At 41.1% G+C, this 25,656-nt stretch overlaps 2 protein-coding genes across 5 annotated transcripts in view; one reads left to right on the forward strand and one right to left on the reverse strand.

Annotated features, from left to right (window-relative positions):
• Positions 1 to 1,802: 1,802 nt before the first annotated feature.
• hps3 (HPS3 biogenesis of lysosomal organelles complex 2 subunit 1) lies at positions 1,803 to 21,358 on the reverse strand. 3 transcript variants are annotated; one of them, XM_013916041.1, is made up of 26 exons: positions 21,024 to 21,358; positions 20,376 to 20,453; positions 20,212 to 20,283; positions 19,798 to 19,891; positions 19,534 to 19,607; positions 18,419 to 18,631; positions 17,650 to 17,722; positions 17,181 to 17,269; positions 16,846 to 16,960; positions 16,366 to 16,516; positions 16,203 to 16,285; positions 15,588 to 15,762; positions 15,253 to 15,334; positions 14,924 to 15,081; positions 14,637 to 14,738; positions 10,692 to 10,703; positions 10,484 to 10,592; positions 10,155 to 10,372; positions 9,806 to 9,983; positions 9,307 to 9,540; positions 8,919 to 9,116; positions 8,597 to 8,785; positions 8,380 to 8,484; positions 4,755 to 4,961; positions 4,554 to 4,641; positions 1,803 to 3,654 (listed from the first exon to the last, which is right to left on the reverse strand). In XM_013916041.1, the coding sequence occupies exons 2-26, from the start codon at positions 20,424 to 20,426 to the stop codon at positions 3,527 to 3,529; spliced, it is 3,198 nt and encodes a 1,065-aa protein (XP_013771495.1). In that variant the 5' UTR covers positions 20,427 to 20,453; positions 21,024 to 21,358; the 3' UTR covers positions 1,803 to 3,526. The 3 variants fall into 3 exon arrangements, with proteins under 3 accessions (XP_013771495.1, XP_013771494.1, XP_013771496.1); XM_013916040.1 differs by having other exon boundaries at positions 16,366 to 16,519; XM_013916042.1 differs by lacking the exon at positions 10,692 to 10,703 and having other exon boundaries at positions 16,366 to 16,519.
• A 2,612-nt stretch (positions 21,359 to 23,970) lies between these two features.
• The window catches only part of bcar3 (BCAR3 adaptor protein, NSP family member), an 80,464-nt gene continuing 78,778 nt past the window's right edge, over positions 23,971 to 25,656 (forward strand). The window contains exons 1-2 of one of the 2 annotated variants that reach the window (XM_005753529.1): positions 23,971 to 24,044; positions 24,164 to 24,369. The gene's annotated coding sequence lies outside the window, so the exon portion shown is untranslated. The remainder of the gene's footprint in view (positions 24,045 to 24,163; positions 24,370 to 25,656) is intronic. The other variant, XM_005753531.1, reaches the window with a different exon arrangement.

Consider the following 25,656-nt stretch of genomic DNA (forward strand, 5'->3'; position numbering starts at 1 on the left):
GGCTGCCATATCGCACCATCGGCCCCTCTGGTCATCAGGTGAAGGCCAGTAGGTGAAGTGTCTTGCCCAAGGACACAACGACCGAGACTGTCCGAGCCGGGGCTCGAACCGGCAACCTTCCGGATACAAGACGAACTGTAACCGATAACGATCGCCCCGGGTTATGAGGAATCAGCTGTGTGAAGACAGATTCCTCATAACCCTCACTTGACTGCATTCCTCTGCTCAACATTTCCTCTTCCTTAACCTCCTAGGACCTGGTGTCCACATATGTGGACATCACATTTTGGGACGTCTAGACCAAAATACTTAATTTTTTTTCTACAAAGGGCCTGATATCCACTTACGAGGACATTATACCGCCACTGTTCTATCAAAATTTGATACAAATGTCCTCATATGTGGATCTCATTTTTCTCAAAAACAAAAATTAGGTAAAAAAAATAAAAATAAAAAATCTGGTAATTCTTTGTTTTTACATTCTTTAGGTCCCAATCAACCCAAATAGCAAAGAAAAATTAAAAATGCATGCCATGAAAGAGTTTGGGTCTTAGTTGTTGATTTACACGATGAAATATTCAAATAAGTTTTAAAAGGCGTTCAATGGAGAAGATGTAATTGATTATGATAAATGATTTTGTTCACAAAGACACATGAAACCAATATTTGTTCTACTGTGCTTATTGTTTACCTGAATCCTAAAGTGTTTGCAGAACCCAACTACTTCACAAACACTTTCTGGCCACTTCAGCTGTTCATGGAAAGTTAGCTGCTGCAATGGTAGACTGGTTGGCAGTTGCTTGGATACAGTATCTCTATATCTGCTACATACTCAGATGATATGTAACACTTGTTTGTGACAAACAGGTTTAAAGTTTCTGTGGCCAAAACTAAACTTTCACACTCTGTGACAATCCGATTGTTCAGTCTGATGTCACTAGCCTGTCTGGGTCTAAACTCCGCTGCAGGTCCATATATCAAACGGTCCATATATCAAACGATCACTATGGCATTACTGAGAGTTGAAAAACTGTCTAAAGTCTTTCATCTTTAATAAAATGATCAGCGTTCTGCTCTACCAGGTGTAACAATTGAGTTTAACATCCAGGCATCCATGAAAACGGAATTTATGACATTTAACGGAGTTAGAAGTTAGCAGGAAGTTAGCTCGCTAGCTTCTATCTAAATACAATATAGCATATGTCCTGACTGTGGGGTTTTGGAAACAAATTAAAACGTACAGCTCTGCTATCACTTCCAGCATAAATGAAGACAGAAAACTAAACAGCAGTGACGTTTGTAAGGTTACTGAAGTTGGGCTAGCTGGTATATAATGATGTGGTACGTGACCGCTAAGTACACAGCTATGTTAGCATAATATAAACAAGCTAACTTTTTTTCCACTCGATAAAAGTTAACGTGAGTTTTCTCGGTGGTCAGGAACAAATGTAATCGCATGGCAAGATGCTGTAAAAGGCCCAAACTTCAGCCAGGAGAACAACTGAGATAATCCATCCACAATACGAGGTTAGTCGTTCATATACTGCTGCATGGGCTGGGCTGTAGTTACATCCTAAGGCTTTAAAAACTGAGCTTAAATAAATGATTAGCGGTAATAAAAGCCGAGGGAGGTCAACAGTGATCACTGACTGTTTTAGGAGCTTTTTGAGATTAAATAGAAGAAAATACAAAACATTAAACATGTTAACAACACAAAAGCCATATTAAACGCAGACTACTTTAGACCCGGAAGTAGGATTCGTCGCGTCATCGCTGAACAACCAGATACACAGTAAATACAGCAGGAAGAAGACGCCGGTATGTGTTGAGGTATGTATTTACCGTTTATCTGAACAGCATTATCACTTAACAGACATCCATGCAATTGTTTAAAAAAAAAAAAAAAAAAATCAGTGGACAGACAAATAAGTGCTCAAAGGTCACTCACTTCTAAATCTCCACACTTAAGAACTTTAGTTAAAAAAAAAAATAATTGAATGTTCCTCTGCAGTTCTAACAGTATTTTAAAGTGTTTCATAAACACATAGACTCAACAGCCACTTTGTTAGGTACACCTGTTCAATGCTAAGTACACTCTGATGAGAGAAGTAGCCCCAACTCAGTACTAGCAAGGTGTACCTAACAACGTGGCCAGTGATAGTAGATTATGAACGGGAAAACAAAACGATATCTACATATCGACAGTTCTGCAAACAACCCCACCTCGACTCCATAAAACCAGATAAACAGGCTTCAGCCCTGAGGAGGGACATTGCTAAAAGCTCTCCATGACCTAAAGGGGATACTATGAAGCAACTTCAGTGTAGGAAGGCTTTCTTTGCATCGCTCAGACATATGAGATTGTTGATAACCTCTGTTACCAACAGAGCTTGATGTAGAAAACCTAGCGCAGCATCACTAGTAATCTGGGCTTTCCACTTCAGGGTTGAAAAACTTTAATAACATACAAGAAAATATCGTGCCAAAAAGCAAAATGAGTGAGGTGGAACAAATCCAGCAAAAGAGAAACCGTGCAGGAAAGTGTCTTAATGCCTGCTCAATCATCCAGGTACGTAAATCTCCAAAAGTTGATTCTGTTCATCTGGATGTAGCATTTTCAGTGGGAGAAACATTTCGCCACTCATACCAGGATTTTTTATACCTACAGGCCAGTGGATACTCTTTCCATGATGAGGATGTACACATCCTGATGAGGAAGGGATGCTGGTTTGAACGGGGAGTCAAGGAGGCCATTTACGTGAAAAGGGAAAGACCATCTCTGAATCGAGGAAGGGTACATCTTACAAATGCTGTGATTGCATCCATTCCCCAAATCTGAATTGTACTCATGGCCTTTGATCAGTGGTTGTTGAAGAAGCCTGACGAAACGTTTCTCCCACTGAAAACGCTACGTCCAGATGAACAGAATCAACTTTTGCAGAGTGCAGAAAAGTGTTCTTTTCTTGTGAATTTATAACTGATTAAGGGCAATTAAAAAAAAAAACAACTGGTAAGTGACCAAACATAAAAGAATATGTGAACATTTGCTGTATCAGTAACCAAACACCTGTAAATTCCAGTGACAATGTGAGAGAGAAAGCATGAGTAACCTAACTGCATGGTTAAGTGGTGTTACTAACGTACCAACCAACAGGTCTGCATATATAAAGTTCTCTTGGGTAGTGATCTAACCATGGCTTTCATTAACAGAATTTATGATAATGGAACTGGTTTTAAACCTAAACTCTAAACACACCTCACTAAGCCATTAATCTCACATAGTACACCCCCGGCAGGCCTGTTCCTGTATTTGTTCAATCACATCAAATAGGAGATATGTCCACCATAGTACTCTGAAGCCTTTGAGTTTAGTTGCACAGTGCTTATAATACATGATTGCTTGATATCAAACAAATAGTTTAAATACTGCAAGTTGAGTCATCCACAGTGGCTGGCCAAAAAACACAACTCTGAGGACTCTTCTGAAATGTTTTCTCAGTATTCAGTGTATGTGTGTATGCACACGTCAGGCCAGCACTTGTCTCTGGCTGCACGTCAACAGGTGTGGCAAGAAGTATGATGCTGTGCCATCATCAGGGATGAGCTCCAGGAATTCTGCGGGGCTCATCTCCATAGCAACAACGACAAGCGTCTCTGTTGACAAAAAACAAGTCTCATTAAACTCAAGTACACACACACAGGAGATGTTACTTCCTCATACTTCTAGTTTCTTTGCCAGTATCAGTAAGTAATTTCCTGATATTTCTTTAATTCCCATCATAATATATCCACTTACAGAAGTGGCTTGGGGTGTGCCCAGTCTACCCAACCCTGCTACACCCTCAGAGTTCACTTTGTTTAATCATATTGTAATGAATTGCTATTCATTCCCCAGCACAGATATCCAACACTTTCCCAATGACAGCAATTTAGTTGCTGAAGTTACAATTTACTGATGTTCCCTGAACACATTTCATGCAGGCAGTCAATTTTGCTTTTGAAAAGAGGACGGTTGACGGTGTCTGTTCAAAACATAACTACACAGAACAGACAGACAGGGGGTTTGGGCTTTCTTGAGAACCACTTTTTCAACCAAGATGAATGACTGAATGAAGTCGCTTGGCACACAAAAACAAAGACCAAATGGTAAAAAAAATTACATCCAGCTATTTTTTTAAGAACCAGTTTAAGTTTTAGACCATTAAACTGATTAAACTGTTGAAACTGTTTGAAGATCTGGACTAAGATGACTTCATTGCTTGTCATTTTAATATTGTATTCTACAGTTTAAATGATTCAAATCTGTTCCCTGAGCACGGAATCCATTATTAATTACAGGGTTCTGAATAGCTGAGGATGTGACTTAAAGTAGGGATTTAATGTGAATTCATTTCATGTCAAAAAAATTTTCAAACCTGCCAGACAGCTTTGCCGCGTAATAAAATTATAAGTCTGAACAATACAAGGTCATTAGTGAGTCATGACTAACGAAAGCACAGCAAATCCTAATTGTTTTAAACGAAAGTGAAAGCTCTTTGGAAAAATACCTCTACCTTTGAGAGCAGCCAGGAGGATGCTGTTGTCTGAGGCTGCTCTTGTGCGCTCACAAAGCTCTGGGAGGAGCTTTTGCCACCAAAGTGCCTGCGGAGATTAGACATGTGATTGAGACGGGAGTTGAATTAGGTGCGAAATTAAAAATAAACTAAAAAGTGTAGCTACAGACTTCAAATGTAAGCCCCGTGATCAGTACAGACCATGTTTTTCTCCTGTAACTGGTGATTGGCGTAGGGTATGATCGCTTGAGGACATCTGTCCAGCAACTTCTCAATGCTCCTATCATACTGCCCCCTTCTGGTAGCGCAAAGGAGGTGCAGGCTGAAGCCCCATAAGGTTTCGTCTGACAGGCGCTCCAACAAAGGCACGACAGAGCCCACAGACAGAGATGGACCACACAGCAGAGACTGCACACACAAACAGGAACACTTAAAAATACAATTACAGAATAACAGCAGCTAGATTTTAAATTAAAGTCCACAAGAAGAAAAAGAAACATAAAGAAACATAAATAAACTTCTATATGTCACCAAGTCCACTACTGATAGCACAGATAAAATGTTTTCTCTTCAAATGTCACTGACCTACATATTTATTGCAACAAGTTCACAAGCCATGGAATGCATGATGGCCCCGTATTACTATAAGTTCCAGTAATGACCGTGAATAGGGCATCACCCTACGTGGAATGCAGCCATCAATTGTACACCTGTGCTTTGCCAGCTGAGACAAGTCAAACGTTTGTCACAAACAAAATGTATTTGTCACTGTGGCGGGGTGTTGTCTGCAGTGCCTCTGCAGGTGAGATGGACACACCTACGCGGCATTGGCAATCATGCCTCGCCGGCATAAAAGCAGTTCCTGACTGTCTTGTTGTAGTCGGTATGTAGTTGGCTGGTGGCTGAAAAGCTGCAGCTGTGTGTGTTTCAGAACAGCAACTGTGTGTGTTAGTAATAAAGATGCTGAAAAGCATTAAACTGTCACACACTGAAAGTCCCCGAGGGCTGAAAAGCGCAGTTACTTCAATGGCCAGTTGAAGATGGCTCCAAAAAACAGCTCCCAAATTTATAGCAGAAGGAAACATTTACAGCAACAAACAAAATAGATTTCCCTCTTCATAATGAATGCACTGGGGATATTTGTTTTGTTTTATAAAAAGGCATAAACCACAACTATCAGCACTTTCTCAACAGGAGTTTCATTTACTGCTGTAGGAGTACTGAGGGTTTTATTGTAAAAGCATTTAAGGGTTTTATTGTGAACAGGAAAAAAAGGGGTCTCTTCACAACCGAGTAGAAGAAATTGTGTTTCCTGCACAGGTTGGGCAGCAATTCAGTGATGTCTCAGTGGCTGCATTAGTCTGTTATACACTAAGGTCCAACTATATTTGGTCAATGACAAAGTGTTTTTTCTTATTTTACCTGTTTACTGAAATATCTTCCAATTATAGTTATATAATGGAGATCAATGGATTGCATTTGAGGATATCCACATTAAGATTGGATGAAGGGTTGAGGAGTTTTAGCTTGTTAACATGTTCCACCCTCTTTTTAAAGTAACCGGACAGTTAACTCAAATGCCATTTCATGGGCAGGTGTGGGCATTTTCTTTGTTATGTCATTATCAATTAAGCAGATCAAAGGCCTGGAGTTGATAGACCTGTTTTTTTTGCTGTAAACCGACAACATGCGGTCACAGGAGCTCTCTGTGCAGGTGAAACAAACCATCCTTAAGCTGCGTAAACAGAAAAAACCCATCTGAGAAAGTGGTACTATAGTAGTGATGGTGTGATGAAGCCCCGTGAATGTGTCAAATCTTTCCGGCCAATCGGTTCACCAAAAGGCAGATCACACAAAGCAACGTTTAACAGCTCATTTGGATGTGCTGACATCTGCTGGTCATTCCATGTACAGCAGCCCTACTGTGATAATGCAAGGGGCTGACATAACAGTCGATATATAAATGTAAAGATGTATCAATTAGAGAATGAGGTCCTGTATAATACACACACACACACACACACACACACACACACACACACACACACACACCTCTTACTAACCATCCTCTCTGAGACTGATTTAAGACTTATTATTGGGCTATAGCATGTCAAAATGCCCCCTAACTGCTAATATTATTCGACCTTTTCGGTTGCTCCATAATTCGCTAACAATCTCCGTGCGCTCTCGTGATGATCCTCGGAATCACCTCAGATCCAGTTCATGCAAAAAACTAATTTTCACATCTTTTCAGCAGCTCCAATCACATAACAGGACACATCATTTCAGAGAGTCATTGGTCATTCGTCACGTGATATTCTGAAGAACCATACAGGCCTTGACATGGGCTTCATTTGGACACGTCCCCTTTACTCGGCAGTGCCGAGTGAGCTGTCAATGGCCATGAGTACCATTCACAGAGAGTTGGGGAATGGCTGCAATCACAGCATTGTAAGATGGTGAAAGATGGTGAATGGTACTCATGGCCATTGGTGGTCTTTGATCAGCGGGCCTTGATCAGTAGTTGTTGATCAATGATCATGAGAATTTGCATAATTATGATGAAGGAACTGACCTCACAGCCCATTGTTCCTACAGTGGTGCTAGTTTCAGTCATTAAGCAAACGTACTATTTATAAGATTGGGGAAACCTGCAGTTAACTGAGACTGAAGAAGTCACTTGGATGAGTGACAAAATGTTCCTCCCACTGAAAACGCTACATCCAGATGAACAGAATCAACTTTTGGAGAAAGAAAGCACTGCTGAACTCAGCAACGCTAAAAGACCTGAACACCCACAGGAGACAACAGTAGTGGATGATCACAGAATCATTTCCATGGTGATGAGAAAACCCTTTCACAACAGCCAACCAAGTGAACAACACTCTCCAGGAGGTCGGCGTATCGATGTCCAAGTCAACAGTAAAGAGAAGACTGCATGAAAGTAAATACAGAGGATTCACTGCGAGGTGTGAGCCACTCATAATCCTCAAAAATAGAAAGGCTACATTGGACTTTGATTAAAAAAAACAAAACATCTAGAAAAGCCAGCCCAGTTCAGGAAAAACACTGTTTGGAAAAATGAAACCAAGATTAACCTCTACCAAAATGATGGAAAGAAAAATGTATGGAGAAGGTGTGAAACAGCTCATCATCCGAGGTAGTGTGATGGCTTGGACATGCATGGGTGTTAATGGGACTGTGACACTGGTGTTTATTGATGAAGGACAGAAGCAGCCAAATGAATTCTGAGGTATTCAGATACACACTGTCTGCTCCAATCCAAAAAAATACAGCCAAAGCAACCCAGGAGTTCATTAAAGCAAAGAAGTGGAATATTCTTGAATGGAAAAGTCAGTTACTTAACCCAAGTGATCATGCATTTTACTTCTTGAAGACTAAACTTGGGACAGAAATCCCACAAACAAACAGCAGCTGCAGGGAAGGCCTGGAAGAGCATTAAAAAGGAGGAAACCCAGCATCTGGTGAAGTCCATGAATTCAAGACTCATTGACAGCAAAGGGTTTTCAAAAGGTTTTCAACCAAGTATTAGAAATTAATATTTTATTTTCAGTAACCTTTGAGCACCTGAAATGAAGGGATTGTGTTAAAAAACACTTTAGTTCCTCACATTTTTATACAATCTTTTTGTTCAACCCACTGAATTAAAGCTGAGAGTCTGCACTCCAGCTGCATCTGAGTTGTTTCATTTAAAATATATTGTTGTAACATAGAAGCAAAATTAGAAAAAAAGTTGCCTCTGTCTAAAAATTTATGGACTTAACTGTATTGAATCCATGCAGTCAAAGCAGACTTTAGAAAATACCTGCAGTTTGTGCAGCGCCTCCAAGTGTTGGGAACTGGTAATGTCTGTTGGACTTAGAAGAATGAGCCATGGATACAAAGCACCATAATGAGAGCACGAGTTGACCTGGAACAGACACAAACATGGGAGCAGCTGATTGCATGAAACTCGTGTCTTTATAATCTGGTTATTGAACAAATTAAAAGAATTTGGGGGGGGGGCCACCAAGTAGCCGTACCAGGTCATCAGCACTTTTCAGTGACTTGCGCTTTGGAGCTGTGTGCTTTTCTGACTTTGTATTTGTTAGACGGTCGATGTAGACAGAAGCCAGCCGAAACAGAAGCTCCTGAATGACAGCGTCATTTGATGATGCCATGAGCATCGCCTCCCAGAAGTCGACCTGCAGGCTGTTTTCACAACGCAGCTCCTAAAAGCGTAGAAAGCATCAGATTCTGCAAAACTGAAATTAATTCTACATCCAAGTGTCGAAAGGCAGTAATACAAATCAGTGGGTTGATATACTATCCTCCAGGCACTGCACTTCCAGGTGCCAATAGTACCTTGAATATGTGATCGGCCTCTTCCAGCTTAACTTTGCTGTTCTCATGTAAAGCCACCATGGCAGCCACCAGCAGTCCAGGCTGAGAGTCGGCCATCTGGCGGGTTAAAGCTGTGGGATAAACACGTCTATGCTGGTTTGCACATCCACCATAGAGCAGCAGCCTCGGCTCCTCGATAAACCCGTACACTAGCAGCATCTACGCACAGAATGGAAAGGGACCAACTTTCTTTATTTTGGTCCATTTTGTGTGGAAAAGTATATAATATAAAAAAAAAAATATGGACATACAATTTTAAAAAAAAAGAAGCAATATCATGTAGCAAACTTTGACCTTGCACTGCACCTTGAGCAGTTAGTACACCAAAGAAAACAAGTGAAATCCTGACCTCAGCGTGTCTCTCCATCAGCTGTGTGTACTGCTGCAGGTCACCCAAACGCAGCATCATGGTAGCCATGGTGATTGTCAGTGAAACCGACACGCCCACCGAGTCCTCCAGATTTTGTAAAATTTGCAGCGTCCGAGCAGGACTGACATTTATCATGCAGGGGCTGGTGCACACGCTTATGAGCATTACAGGCTCTGATTGGCTGAAAATGTCAATGACCTGATCAGCTGCTTCCTGCAGGGAAAGAAAGATTAAAAAGGTTCCCCGTCTCTTTTGATTCAATATTTTGTATTTTTTTGTTCCCTTACTAATTTCTTAAGGTTTGTTGTGCATATTTGTCATGTTTAAAACTAATTTTAATATTTGACAAAGACATCCTAAGTAATTACAAAATGGTTTAAAATGATTATTTAAATTATTAAGGGAAAAAAGCTGACCAGCTGTGTGAAAAAGTAATCTCCTCAACTTGTTAAATCATGCTCATTTAGATTTTGTGTACCTGACTGAGGGTCTGCTCTGAGTCTTCTAACAGGAAATGTTTCAGGTAAAACAGGAAGCCAGGGCCATAGGAGGAAGGGCTGCCCGGAAATGGCCGATTCCTGGACATGACCTCTGTGAGTGACAGACCAGACATCCTGTAGTACGGCAGAGCAAGGTGACACTCCCTCTGACCGCCCCTTAAAGAAAAGAAGAGATTAAAAGTTTTGCTGAAACAAATTTTAATAAAATAGCCAGAAAATACAAAAACTGAAGGTAAAGGTGTCCAACAGAGTAAAATCTCATTGACTGAACACATTTAAAAACCCATAAAATGTTATTATCAATACAGAATGTTGGTTGTGTGTTACCTGCTGAAACTGTCTCCCAGCTGGGCACAGTTCTCCCTCAGCGCCTCCTCCAGCACTTGTCGATCTGTCCTGTGATCTGCTGGGCCACCTGGGCCCGTCTGTTGCTCGTCTGATGCGTGTAGTAGAGCAGCACGCAGGAGGAGGTGAGCTTCGCTGAGGAGGTGTCGCAGACTCTGGGCCTGTGGGTTGGTCTCTGCATAACGCTGACTGTACTCAACCTGAAAAACACACAAATCACAAGTGATTGCACAGCAGATCTGTATTTGTTTATTTTTTCATATTCATCATCAACAGTTGCGCAACACACAATTTGGGCAAATGAGAGTTACCATCTCCTGGTAGAGAGTAAAGGGGGGGACGGTGTCCACAACATAGAGGTTCCATCCATGTCCCGCTGCACTGCTTTCTTTGGTAGAAGACACTGTCCACCTCCTGCTCCTGAGATCAAACATTACACAGCAACATATAGAAAAATTAGCAAAGATTTTGACTATTGAGTCACAACATACACAGGAAGAATCCTGTACTTATACCCACCTTTGTTGTGATCTGTTGTAGATATTTTAACTATTAAAAAAAAATTGCCTTTACAGGACATCAACAAGACAGTACAGACACAATTTTACAAATTCAAACAAACTGTTAAACTGGGCACACACTAAACAACTGTCAGAATGATCATGAGGACATAATCTAGCCTATAAGATCTGCTTCATTTGCTCTCAGTTTTTAGAACCAATTATTGCCTGTTCATCTTTAAACAGGTTTATCATTTGACACCAACGAGTACAATGGTAGCCTGTGAGACTGTAAGTGCCCCTGGCTCCTCGCTTAGTAACACTGCAGTAGGTCTAGATTGATACACCACTTTCCATTTAATTATTAGTTATTAATGATGTTTTTGTCCTGTCTTCCTCCCCTGCCATCTGGTAAACTGCAGATTATACCTAATTTTTTGGCACATTTAGATCACGTGAAGCTACAGATAGACAACTATGATCGTTTAGCTCTCTACATGCGCTGTGCTACATCAGTGGCTAACACTTCACAGCATAATTCAGCTGTTTGTTAAGTGTCTGCCCAGCTTTAACAAACAGTTAGTGAACAGGGTAACAGGAGCTTCATACCAAGGGTATGTTGAGGTGTTTGTTACACGGTGAGGGGCTTGTGTGTGTGCATCTGTGTCAGTCAAAGAGAAAGAGTTACAGGAATCCAGGAACCTCAGTGATAAAATTGTCTTTTTAGGTCAATTCTAACACGATTAGTTTGTGAGAAAAAAAAAAGACACAAACGCACACCGAGGGCAGTTAGGCAGGTTACCATGGCTAGGTTTAGAAACTAAAACAGGAAGTGCTGTCTCTTTTAGACCAAGCTGCAAAACTCACACAAACACTTTAATCATTTGGTTTTTTGGGGCGATCGTGGCTCAAGAGTTGGGCGTTCGTCTTGTAATCGGAAGGTTGCCGGTTCGAGCCCCAGCTCCGACAGTCTCGGTCGTTGTGTCCTTGGGCGAGACATTTCACCCGTTGCATACTGGTGGTGGTCAGAGGGCCCGGTGGCGTCAGTGTCCGGCAGCCTCGCCTCTGTCAGTGCGCCCCAGGGCGGCTGTGGCTACAATGTAGTTTGCCATCACCAGTGTGTGAATGGGTGGATGATTGTGTATAGTGTAAAGCGCTTTGGGGTCCTTAGGACCAAGTAAAGCGCTATACAAATACAGGCCATTTACCATTTTTTAAACAGAAATGACTGACTGCATACTGTCACAGGGTTTGTGAACTTCTTCACAAAACATGCAACTTACTTGCTTAAGACCTTTTCTGCTAGTTCTTTATTTCTTATGAATCCAAAAAAAAGCGATTTTAAATTGTTATATTTGCCTTTCTTTATTTTCTATATCAAACAGCATGATCACTAAGTTCTTATTAATGAAATAATATGTTGTTTGTGATTTTAGGTTATGCTTTTGGTATATTTGCATTTCTTTCTGTCTGTCAACACGATAGCTGGACAAGTTTTGAATGGATGCTGATAAAAGTTAGTAGAGTCGGGTCATGTTAACAATACGTTCAAATTCTGCCTTACATCCACCAAGGTCCTTAAAATCAACACCATGATTTATTGGTTGACAAAAAGCTTATAACTATGAAACTATGATTCTTACAAGTGTGGTGTGTATTCTCAATAGGGGTGGGGGAAAAAAATCGATACTGTGTAGTATCGTGATATTTTGTTTGCTAATAATGTATCGATACAGGGACAGCAGAAATCGATATTTTGTTACAAAAAAGGTTTTTGTGCTCTGACTTCAGAGCATGTTGATCCTTTTTCTGAGCAAGAATCCTGACATTCCTTCACTGTCCAAATGTGTTTAACTTTTTTTTGGCAGCAATAAACATGACAGTTTACTTATTTTAATTTAAGACAATTAAGTTTAAAACTTTTTTATTTAATGTAAAATTATATTTTGTTTTAATTTACTTTCAAATTCTTCAGTTGCTGAATGGGCTGCATAGTTTTCATAAATTGCATAGTTCAGAATAGCTTTAATTGTACCAGATGGTTCCATTCAGTTAAGTTGGACTAGACTGTAATACAAACCATTCAGTTTGTCAACAATAAAACTGACTGAAATGAGAGAAAGACTGAGTGCGAGACTTTGATATTAGATAAAATTAATATTGATAAAGTTTACCTTTATGTACAGAATCTGAATATCGCAAAATATTTTTTAAAAATTGCAATAATATCGTATCGTGCGTTAAGTATTGTGATAATATCGTATCGTGGGATGTATGGTGATTCCCACCTCTAATTGTCAACATATAGAAAGTACCGTATAAGTATTTAAAATATGTAAAATCTGACCTCTGACCTCTCTTCAATCAATAGATTGATCTGAAGGTTGCATCCATCCATCCATCCATCCATTTTCATCCGCTTTGTCCGGGGCCGGGTCGCGGGGGCAGCAGCCTAAGCAAAGAGGCCCAGACCTCCCTCTCCCCAGCCACCTCCTCCAGCTTATCCGGGGGAATACCAAGGCGTTCCCAGGCCAGCCGAGAGATATAATCTCTCCAGCGTGTCCTGGGTCTGCCCCGGGGCCTCCTCCCGGTCCGGTGGGACATGCCTGGAACACCTCACCCAGGAGGCGCCCAGGGGGCATCCTTGTCAGATGCCCGAACCACCTCAGCTGGCTCCTTTCGATGTGGAGCAGCAGCGGCTCTACTCTGAGCCCCTCCCGGATGGCCGAACTTCTCACCCTATCTCTAAGGGAGAGGCCAGCCACCCTTCGGAGGAAGCTCATTTCTGCCGCTTGTATCCGCGATCTCGTTCTTTCAGTCACTACCCACAGCTCATGGCCATAGGTGAGGGTAGGGACGTAGATCGACCGGTAAATTGAGAGCTTCGCTTTTACACTCAGCTCCCTCTTCACCACGACGGACCGGTGCAGCGTCCGCATTACTGCAGCTGCAGCCCCAATCCGTCTGTCGATCTCCGGCTCCCTTCTCCCATCACTCGCGAACAAGACCCCGAGATACTTGAACTCCTCCACTTGGGGCAGGAACTCATCCCCGACCCGGAGTGGGCACTCCACCCTTTTCCGGCTGAGAACCATGGCCTCAGATTTGGAGGTGCTGATCCTCATTCCCGCTGCTTCACACTCGGCTGCGAACCGCTCCAGTGCGAGCTGGAGGCCCTCACCCGATGAAGCCAACAGAACCACATCATCTGCAAAAATCAGAGATGAGATTCTGAGGCCACCAAAGCGAAAGCCCTCCGCCACTTGGCTGCGCCTAGAAACCCTGTCCATAAAAATTATGAACAGAACCGGAGACAAAGGGCAGCCCTGGCGGAGCCCATCACCCACCGGGAACGAGTCCGACTTATTGCCGGCAATGCGAACCAAGCTCTTGCAACGGTTGTATAGGGATCGAATGGCCCGTAGCAATGGGCCAGACACCCCATACACCGAAGGTTGCACGGCTTTTAAAAACTATGTTTCTTAAATAAACTTGTGATCAAAAATTTATTTTACTAAAAAATGAATTGAATCCCACACATGTCCTATATTAACATAAAAAAATAGGTTTCAGCAGGGCAAATAACAAACACCTTCACGCTTTGCTTATTTTTGCTGCACTGCAAACTCCTTAAAGTACGTTTAAATAGAACAGAGATATACAAATGTACCAAAAATACAATACTATTACCTTAAAGAGTAAATACTGCTTAGAAAGTGACCTCCCTTGGTGGTGGTTTGTGTTCTTGGAGTCCTTTTAGTTTTTTAAAATGTTTTTAATAGAGTTTCTCTAACCTCTACACAGAAGCAAAGAAGAATCATTTAGTCTTGTAACATAAGATTAACAAGGGGACTTTATAAGGATTTCATTTGAGAACGAGAGTGTTTTGAGGGTCTCGTCATTGCAGCTTGGCCTGAAAGTGACAACAAGGACGGGGGTTGGATGGGTTTTGGGTTTGTCTTACAGTAAGGGGCGTGATAGAAGGCTCTCCAGAGCTGGCGTGGTTGCGGGATCAATTCCCACCGCCAGGAAAATACCAGTCAGCATGTTGTGTTCTTTCAACTCGCTATAATAACAACACACACGTACACACATACAGTAAACAGGCTCATAAATGTTCAAATGTTTGTGCGTACATGCATGCACATGCAAGTAACTGCAGGGAAGTATCTGAGGTCAAACCTGAAAAAGCCTTTAAAAATCAAAAGGTGTACAAATCAACATGGCGGCGTGTTTGTGCGTACAACTTACAGGCCCCTGCGCTGTGTGCCGCGTTCGGTCTCCTCCGGTGTCTCTGCATCGGCGGCAGAGAGCAGGATGACATGGCGCCCGTACACGCACATCGACCGCAAGCCGATGAAGAGCTGCATCCTGAGCGCACAGACCTCCAGGCTGCAGGGTGGGCAGGCCTTACAAACACACACACACACGTAAATGTTAAATGTGTTCTCATTTACAGACATGTAATAACAATCCATACAGATATTAGCGCCACCAACTGGATCTCTGCAGTGAGGGGAGCACTGAGGCTGAACTTTCTTTTAAATTAGCTTCGCTTATTGTAAATGCCAGGCTCATACCTTCATGGTCGTATCGATGTAGGGGTCTTCAATCCTGGCTGCTAGAGCTGCACATCGTACTGTAAAACACTGCAATGCACTCCTACCAGCCACACAGAGAAATGTACTTGTAATCCACAAAGAAAGTAAGAACCACAGATTAAAAATTACACACCAACTTTTCTATATTTGGGTATAATTGGAATATCATGGAAATAAGGCTTGATGGGTTTGATGAAAAAGGTAATCTAACTGATGTTTGGTGAACTGTTGAATTTAGAGCCCTATTTTTTTTTAAACCCGTGTAAAATGTAAATACACACAGAATGCAGGCTCCTTCAAGGCTGCAGACATACTTTGTTATGACGTGCAACAGGTGGTCTGTTAGCGCCGCCTCCAGGACCTTCTCTGGATACTGATATGCTGACAGGAGCTCAACTCCACCCTTCAGACTATACAGGTAGCCCGTGGTGGGGAGGGAGAAGAAGCAGAACACACATGTCGCTTCATCGGGAGACACTGACTGGTTACCTGGGGAGAGAGTAACAATCCCTCAAAAACAATGATTGGGCAAAAACGCACACAAGGACAAAAAGAAAAAGGATTATTTTTTACAACATGAGCAAACTGCACCGAAATGTGAAGGTGCTGTAGAAATACCACAGAGATATCTCTATAGCAATGAAGCTTTACATGCACTCATCACGGGCATGAATGTCATGGTATGACACTTCACTGAAATGCAATGTTTTTTTTAAGTCATTAAGGATGCGTCCTGTGCAATCATTTCACACTAGAGCAAAACAAAGAGTTCAAAACATCATTAAAAGTCCAAAATTACCATGAAATTCATGCCTGTGATGACTGAATGTAAACTCCTGAACATACCACAATGTCTCAGAAAAAAAAATTCAATTTCTCCTCATTTCAAAACAGATGCACTGTTAACTCGACACTGATGTTGTACTCACCAGTGAACAATGGGTAAAGCTGTAGGGAGTGAAGCTGCATCTCATCCATGCTGCATCCTTGGAAGAACTCTGGAGAAAAGTGCCTGCAGGACCGGAGGGAGTTCAGTCAAACCTCAGCTGGGAGAAATATTCTTAAGGAACAAACTCAGAAGTGCAGACACACCTGAAAAGAACGTAAGAAAGTGCATACTGCCTTCCTTCTTCCAGCCCGGTTTTTTCAATGCTAACTGGGATGTCGCAGTCTTTAGCTCGATCGCCAAGTAACTCCTGGTGTCTCGGAACAACCAGAAAGTCAGCCTGGTCTTCCAGATATTCTGCTGTGCATGTAGAAAGATCACAGATTGCATATCACAGGTCACTCCTGCATTTGATAAAATGTCTCATGCTCTGCTGCATGTGGACAATTTCAAAGTATGAGCTTGAATGCATTTTTTATGTTGTTTTCTTAGTATTAAATCTGTAGAATAAAACCAAAAAGAATGCTTGAGAACTCTGTAAAAATGTCTAATTGACAGCTTCAGTAATGTAAGTCATATTCATAAAGGTCTCTGTACTCATCCCTTTCTAGTTAAATAGAAAAAAAAAATCACCCCAAAGCCACGACTTAAAACACATTATAGAGCATTTACATGTGTGCCGTTACCGTTATTTGTGTCCAGTGGTTCCTCCAGGGTTTGGGGTTCAGAGGTTTCATCCAGTTTTAATATCAAGACTTCCAGCTCTCCTTGCACAGCCACATATGTGTCGCACAGTGCCACCTAGCGGTCAAAATATTTAGGAAAAAAAAAACAAAACAAGGAAAAATGCTTAAGTTAGAAATTTCCCAGTACGACAGAAATTGTTCTCTTTCTCTCATTATGTAAATGCAAGCTATCCACTCAGAAAAGGCTTACATTTTTAAATATAAATAGGTGCAGTGAACATGGTTGATATAACAGTTTGACACAGTCACAGATAAAAATAAGTGAAGAAAAGCACCTGCTTAGGTGTGATTTTTGGAAGGTGCAGGATGACGGAGCGTTCAAAATCCAGGACGGAAAGATTCTGGCTGGAACTTGAAGACTGAGCTGTTGGTAGAAAACAGGCCTATTGAACAGAAGCTTTTTAGTCCTAATTCACATCTAAAGTAAACTCTTCGAAATATCAAAACTACTATATATGTGCCACAGCGAGTTTTATATATTTACTAGGTATGTATGTTTTTAAAGGGATGCCAAATGCTGTCATTTTTCTGTAAAGCAAATTTACCTTGCCTTTGGGTATAAATAAAGTTACCTTGACCTTGACCTTGACTCTTTGCCATATGAAATAAAATACACACGGCTCATTGTAAGACATCCTTCTCTGATCAATGATCAGATGATGATTTGTAGATAGTTGCGATACAAAATGAGTGTTTGACTGAAAATATCTTAATAAATTAATAAATGTGTGTTTTTTTAGTTACCTTGAGTCTGACCGCAGCGCTGCCGAGTGTTTGGCCAGCTGCTCTGAAGACTCCGATTCTCCTGATTTTCCTCCCAAAGAAACAAACATTATTCCAGTGTAACATAGTGTGTAGGTTATCAGTGAGTCTGCTCATTTTCGATGAGAGACGTTACCACAACATTTGATCTTTTTACAGCCAGCTATTAAAATAAATGGTGTTAAGCTGCCACCTTAACAAAACCTTGTAAAGGTACTCATCATATTTGGAAAATACTTTAAAATCTTCTAAAAAAGAGTGCAAGTTACCAACAGTATGTGCGGGAAAAAAATCTTCATGTCCAAGACGTCATATTATATTGAAGAGATATTATTTAAAGCAGGGATGTTAAACATAAGGCGTGGGGGCCTGAATTGGCCCATTAAAGACTCCCATCTGGCACACAAAGCACCATATCACAAATCAGTACCACAAAATGGTGTATTGAATAAATGCAGCATCCATTCCGTCCTGAGTCCAGCATGAGAGGAAGACCAAAGCCCAACGGAGATGCTTAAGAAGCACTGAAATTAATGTGGGAGGTATTGTGGAGCAACAGACAAAGGTTGAAGCACCTTGAAATCGACCCTTATCAGAGAGAAGCTACACCGGTTTGCGCAAAAAAGTAACAAAAACTTAAATAAACAGTCTTTAACAAATTAAAGACATTATTGAATTGTAAATTTAAATGCAGATAAACTCCATAACGTCAATAAAGCAGGTAAACTTTGATTAAGAATTGAGTTCTTACCAGGTTCTGCTGGTTGTGTTGTCTCAACGTAAAGAGAACCAGAGTGTTCTCAGAGCCAACCAGCAGGTCTCCTCTAACCGGGCAGCAAGACACGGCAATGGGCCGCTCTGACAGAGGGATCTCAATAATCTCCATCTGCACTCCACCCCACACAGATGCTCCACCCAGCAAGTGGCCCAACAAACGAACGCCAACGCGGGCTTTCTCCTCTGCCTGAACAGAGGGCAAATAAGGCATTAACATATTTCCCAGTGTGTAATTAGAAAACAGCAATATACATGACAGCTGCAGACTGCCTTTGGTGGAATATAATTTGTTTATTTCTTCTTGCTCTCAGCATAATTTATCCATAACTATGCACATGTTTAAACGCCCTTTATACCATTTGCTTTGACAGTCTGTCTCTAACATAGGTAAGCTTGGACATATGACCATTGAGACTAATTGAGGGTGCTCGTGACCTCAATTTGAAGGTTTGGTATAGTGTACCGTGATATGAAGATAACAGGATGTACAGTTCAAATGAAGACAGCTAGCTAGAGAGCTAGAACAATCTGACAACAACATCTGACTACGAGTTACAAAAAAATTCACAGTTTAAATCTGAAAGATAGTTTTTTCTTACAAAAGCTTATCATATTCCTTAGTTTAATCACATTAAAGCAACATAAGATTTATGCATAGAACCATAATTAAACTAATTCACAATGAGCCGAGTCAAGTTTGCCATTCCAAAGAAACGCATTGGAGATGATCTGCATCCATTAGAGCAGACTGATAGACTGACTGACTGACTATGTGTTAGCATCTATCTGCATTCGTAATCTAGATGCTAGTTATTTACAAACCATTGCTACGCTTTGTGAGACTGACCGCAGTCATTTCTAGGTGGACTGCAACTGCTTGGAGACAGGTTGCATACCACCAGAGCGAGGTAATCCTAGTTAAAGGTGGTGTGCATTCAACCTCTGGGCAACCAGTTGGTCACTGCAACTACTTGCAATCTGCCGCCGAATGAAAAATCACCTCACAACCACTTTTTCCCCTAACCACAAGGAGGTTTCTGTCCTATTTTTACTCTTGGGTGATTTGGACTCGAGATGGTTCTTGTGTACCTGGTAACGCCAGTTGGTGTAGGCTCTCAGGTAGGTGGCATTGTTCTTTTCCTCAATGGTCACCAGGTAGTCTCCTAGAAGTGAGTGAGCACAGAGGAGGCAGTGATAAAACCCAAGATTTTTCAGTGTCTAGAGTCTTTATTTTTGATGCCTTTCCAGTTTACACTGTCATCACTTGAAGCCATTTTGCTCACATATGGGAGACAGACAGCAAAAAAGTGAATGTCAGTACAGAGGGTAGAGGGAGACAGGAAATGTCTTTACCTATCTTGCTATGCTGGATGCTCCTCACAGCGCCCATGGTGGAAAAGCGGCAGATGAGGGGGCAGCCCTCCACCTCCACATTGTACGCCTCCACCTGGATTCAGTTCAGCACAACAGTGTCAGGCTACTACAAAGGGTTAGTTACTAAATGCTTAAGTAAGATGAGGAAGACAAAACATCAATAATAACCTTTGAGCATGATGTAATTCAAGTGGTCTGGAGCGAAATTAACTCGTCCCAGTGGAGTTAACGGGACTGATATGCCCTCAAATAGCTTTGCACATCTGGTGGGCGAGGCTTAACACAAAGCTGACTATTTTAACTTATTTTGCCTCGCTACCACCAAAGTCATTACTAAAATAAATACATTTTTAAAAAGGTCACAAACTGTAAACATAAGCACATTAAAGCAACCTTGCATCCTCCAGTCGCCACCACAAAAATAGCTCCACCTCCACAGCAGACCAGTCCGGGTTCCTTCTCCACCTGAGCCACAGAGTGGGAAAGCAGTGAAGACGAGAGCGTAGGTAATAAAACACGGCTGACACGGGATCAGCGTCAGTCAGGTTTCACTTTACCTGCACAATCTGCTGAGCGGAGAAAGGATGGCAGTTGTAGACGTGCACCATGTTTGGTCTTCTTCTGGCAAGAGGACTCTGTACAAGGTGGAAATTTAAAACAAGAAAAAAAAAACCCAAAACATTAGTTAAGGTGCTTCATTCTTACTTTATCTGTGTTTCTCAGAGGCTTCATCCATCAGGGTAAACAGGACTACTACAAGAAAAGGGATGCACTTAGTCTCAGGCGCTGGATTGTTTATCGATGAGGACTGATGCCATCTGGAAAGTTTTCCTTTATTTGACACATTGGGCTAATTTGCATACTTGCACATATAATTCTCGTGCAGTTTTTTTTTTACTTTTTACACATAAACATCATATCACACACACGTGAATTTCACACGAAAGTGTACTTCCTCCATTTCTTTGGTAGATATTTGTTGGCGTTTACTAGGAAAAGTTGTTTTTTTACTGATCTGAAAGTCTGCGTCACAATCCAACTTACTTTTGACCAGTGAATTAGGCTAAAAACTCTTTCTGCAGACTTTCTCTCAAACTTTAACATCAGTCAGGGGGGAAAAGGCGAAACTATCGCAATTAAATCTCAGAGAACTGCGGGAACAACACGGCTGTAATAAAGGTAAAAAGAAAAAACGCACTACAAACCTCTGCATTCAAGCCTGAATTTCTAGCCGACCATGTGGGCCCGAAGCAGGGCTGTGGTCATCCCTGTGTGTTATTTCTGTAATCGATATCACATGCAGCAGTCTTGTGAGCAGCAGCAGCCCCCGATTGTCTCACTTCACATCACATGAGCTCTTCGACCGACTATTTTCGTTCTTCTTACTTTTTTGACTTTCTACATAAAACATGCGACAGACGTTTTCCTTCGTGAAGTCGCTTTTCTCGCGGATTCTCCTCTCTTCCTACTTGAGCTTCGCTGCTGCAGTTTATTGATTTCACACCGCAAAGAAAGAGGAAGTAAAACGTCAACCACAACAATCCAGCGCCCGCCCTTTTCTGGTTTTGATTGGCTTACGAGCCTGCTTGTATTGCGTTCAACTTTTTTATTGGTTATCGAGCTGTCATAAAGTAAAGGGCTGGTTCTGTTTTGTCTTTTGTCTTAAATATTTGTTGACATTTTTCATATACTTTCGTGACTTCTTGTAACCCATTACCATTTTGCAGATAGTATGATATATCATAGTATCGCAGAGCAGTTTGCCTCCTCCATCCAGCTTAGAGTATGAGTCCTGAGAGACAGGGCACCACTAAGGAGGGCCAGGGGGGGCCACTGGCCACCCCTCAAAATTTGAGGGTCGCCCCGGTAAGATTGTCTTATGTTGGTAATAATTTTAATAAACGTGAGCACAAGAGAGAGGAAGGCACCCTGCAATGAGTTGAAACATTAACTTGTTATTTATTCCTGATTATACAATTTTTGTCATTCGGATTGTGTCACTTTGCATGTTCCTCACAATTTCCCGGCGTCACCCCCTCCCCTCTGCTGCACCCCTGCACTCTTTTGTTTTTGGTGTGCCAACCCAATATTTTTAGTGACCCCCCATATGGCCACCCCATTAAAAAAAATCTGGAGGCTGCCCTGCTGAGAGAGACATCTTACTTCAATAAAAGTAACAACTAAACTATTAAAGTAAAATAACAAATTAAAAATTTAAATTTAACACTGCAGATTAGTCTTCACAAGTGATCCCTACTATTTTAACGTATCAAATACAGCACCTTCACCAAAGCTGGAATGTCGCTGTCTAAAGAGAGTCTAATTATACTGTGAATGTCACATCAGCACCAATTCACCCATCAGTCAAATGTGAAGCAACACTGGGGCTGATTTATGTGAAGTTGTAACTCAGACCACTGGTTGAAAGAACATTACAAATGACACACTTTCTAATTATCAAGGATTTATTTTTACATTGGTGACAGAATTATTTTATTATGTATTTATTTTGTAACTTGTCAGATCAGATCAGTTTTATGTTGCCGTTTTAGGTGAATGGAAAGAAAACAGGTGATGTTATATTTTATAGAATCAATAATCAACTTCCAAAGGATGAAAATTAAATAAAAGAAAACATTTAACAGATATGAACATGACAGCAGATATCCAAAGGGGGGCTGCCATCATATCTGCCCTCTAACCTCTGTATCTGTAGATAACCTACAAAGGGGCACCAGATATAGTGAATCAGTGATTGATTACCTCTGTGAAATAGTGACTGTATCTCTAAAGTGACAGCTGAAAATATTTCAGAAGTCTTTTGGCACCATTTTACCTGGTAATACATACATTTTTCTATTTCCTCTCTGCCTACTCTTGAGAACTACTCGTGGCACACTATTAACTATTTATTCAAGACTCAGAACAAAATAATTTCCACATATTTGGAAAAGCAGTTTTCCAGATGAAATACATAACATACAGTGCAGATTAACACTGTATACCAATAATGTTTCTATAGCCATCTAAATATATGACTTTCAAAGCTCAACGTTAGTGGAGTAAAGGTAGTGCTACTTTGGAAAGAACCATTTCAATTTGAGGCTTTCCATTTTCCTCCACAAGATGGCATCGTCCCTTCTTAAATACTACACGATTATTCCCAGTTGTTGCCCAGTAATACCAGTACTTAGATATTGTGATGCAAAGAGCCGTATGCGTTTTGGGATCAGCCCCTCTTGAGGGATTGTTGCCGATTCGCTTACGTTTCTTGATGAATTGATTTGCTATATTTTGTAACTTAAAAACCGTCAGATTTAGTTTCAATCAAAAAGTGTAACGTGAGGTGACAAATACAACAAACAAACAACAACGCAGAACAAAAACTCACGTATAAAGTTAAGTGGTTTTAGGTCTTAGTTCAGTCTTTATTTTGAAGACGGAAGTCTTATTTTGAAAGGAAGACGATTTCGCCAGAAAGTAGCAGACGAAACATGAAAGTTAGGGAGACCAGGTGGAAACGTACATTTAATTAAGTTATTAATTCTATTTCTCTAAAAAAAAATAAAGTCTACAATGTGAACAAGGTATATACAACTTTAGAGTTGGCTAATGACTATTTGTGGGTTGATTTTGTTTCACCTCTTTTGTCCAGGTTTAAACCAATGACTATAGAAAACAGTTTTCTACAGTCATTGGTTTAAACTTAATTTGAAAAGGCGCCCGATTGATTAGCATGTAAATTATCAGGATGTCTAAGCCGGAATGCTAACTAGCTACTGCGTTCGAAAGTTTTGTATCCGTTTAAATATTTTACTTTTAATTTTGCTTACCTTTGCTCTTGAAAATAAATACATCGCAAATGGTGCTAACTGTACCACCTGCAAGTGACTCAGTAATCAAGTCTGCAACCCAATGGCCATAATTAGATTTAACTTACACTCAAAACCACGAAAAGTCTCGTGTAACCTAAACGTTTGATGATATTTTAATCGGGGGTTTATTTCGATCATAATTTAAAAGAAATGACGGTGCAGAGAAACAGAAACGCCTCTAGCCTTCACAGCGGATAACACGCACACGGGTTCCTTTTCTGACAGAGCAGGACACCCTTTAAGTCCTGCTCCTCCACCCTCCAAAGACAGTGCTGCCGGAGGGCTTTTCCAGCCAATTAGCACCACCTTGATTTGCATTTGCCCCGCCTGGTCCTGCCACAGCATCAGAAGGTAACTGTAAGGTAGCCAACGAAGCGCCACTTTTACATGCCTTTTAATTGGCACTAGAGAAATAAAACGAAGACGCGTACTGTAGTTCAATTTTTCGTTGTCTGCTGCGGTCCTGACAGGTACTCCGGTGTCGGGGCTTCTCTCTGACTGTAGTAACTGAAATGGATGATACCATCTGCCCGCTAAGACTACACAGTCCTAAAACCAGGGTGCTGTAATCAGTACTCTGGCAGTGGGGGTCTCCTATCAGCTTTGCATTACATCCCCAGCAGATGTGCAGGCTGCAGGCAGCAGCCCGTCTGTGTCGCTCTGCAACTCTCTCAAGGTAAGACTGGTGTATGGGCACTTTTACCTTTAGGATTATTTGTTGCAAAAAAGCGAGAGAAATACGGCAAAGCTCCGGAGAGTCTTAACCATTTAAATCCCTTCTAATCGCTGCACTAAACTAGTGTGCATGTTTGAACTGCTAGGAGTTAAGACTTTGTGTGCTTGGAGGTGAAAGTGAAGCAGAACTGTTTTGCACTCACTTCTTTAACTTCTTTTACTGTTTTTCTAAATTGGCTTTTTAATGTAACTATTAAGTTACAGTTATTGCAGGACACATTCAAGTTACATGGCATAAAAACTTCCTCACAAATATCCCTCAAACACTGGATGGTTTTGTTTTTTTAATAACATGCTGAGGACATTTTGCTGCATTTAGCAAGAAAGATGAAACTGCAGAACTGCTAAATTCCACACAAGTAATAACTAGCTGTAAATTATCCTGGGTACATATCTGCAGTCATGTTTTATAGGCTAGAAATGTGTTGGCTCAGAGCTCATGAAAGCATTTCAGAGATTCAACCAGGGGTGTAAAATTAAACCCAACACACACCCTTAAGCGTGAAACAACTCTTTATGATATTAATTTAAATCACATATCAATTGTTGTCAGTCAAGCTGTTATAAGTATTGTCTTTGAGGGAAAGAGTACAGTGTAGGTGATCCTTTACTGGAAATTGTGTACTTTTATGGGCTTAAATTACACTAAGTATTTTCCTCTTTCCCTTGAGGGTTGTAAAGATGCTTGTATTTAAATACTCTAATAAATCAGTGTAAATTTGCATCCCATAAAACGCTGAAATCAGCTTGGGAGAAGAGAATGAAAACTTTGAATGAAATGTAACTTTTGGAGGCAAAAATCCAAACCAAATGAAAGTTGCTGGTATTGTGGTGCAGTGTGATAGTAACTTTTCTCTCTGGACCAGCAGGACGGTGAAAGTCTTTCAGCGTTTCGTACAAATAAGATGTTTGCTGTTGTGTGGCTACTTAGCTGCAAGCCTGGCCTTGCTCGATATGCAGGTGTGTGTGATAACTTGATGACGTTGTCAAATTCACATATCCCCTTGGGCAGTGGTTTAGCGTCGGCACACATATACGCGTTCACAAAATCCTGGCAGCTGCCAAGCAGATTTAATTCTGTTTCTTTGAGACAGAACTGTAGAGCAAATGGATAGAAATGCATAGATGATGGTAGGGAGGACAGCTGGAAATGAAAAGGATGCACAAACATGACGTGAGGAGGAAAACACAGATGATGAAAGAAAATGAAGAGAGGGGAAGTAGATGG

This window comes from Pundamilia nyererei, unplaced genomic scaffold, assembly GCF_000239375.1.
Source record: "Pundamilia nyererei isolate P.nyererei 1_Seehausen unplaced genomic scaffold, PunNye1.0 scaffold00436, whole genome shotgun sequence".
Taxonomy (NCBI): domain Eukaryota; kingdom Metazoa; phylum Chordata; class Actinopteri; order Cichliformes; family Cichlidae; genus Pundamilia; species Pundamilia nyererei.

Bases quoted from the DNA above. Each gene is read 5' to 3' on its own strand.
- hps3 (XM_013916040.1), bottom strand. From the start codon at position 20,426: ATGGTGCACGTCTACAACTGCCATCCTTTCTCCGCTCAGCAGATTGTG. The intron at 15,082-15,252 runs GTATGAGCCTGG...TGTGTTTGTAAG, and splicing joins ACATCGATACGACCATGAAG to GCCTGCCCACCCTGCAGCCT. The intron at 4,962-8,379 runs GTATTTTCTAAA...TTGTGTGTGCAG, and splicing joins AGGCGCTGCACAAACTGCAG to TCTCTGCTGTGTGGTCCATC.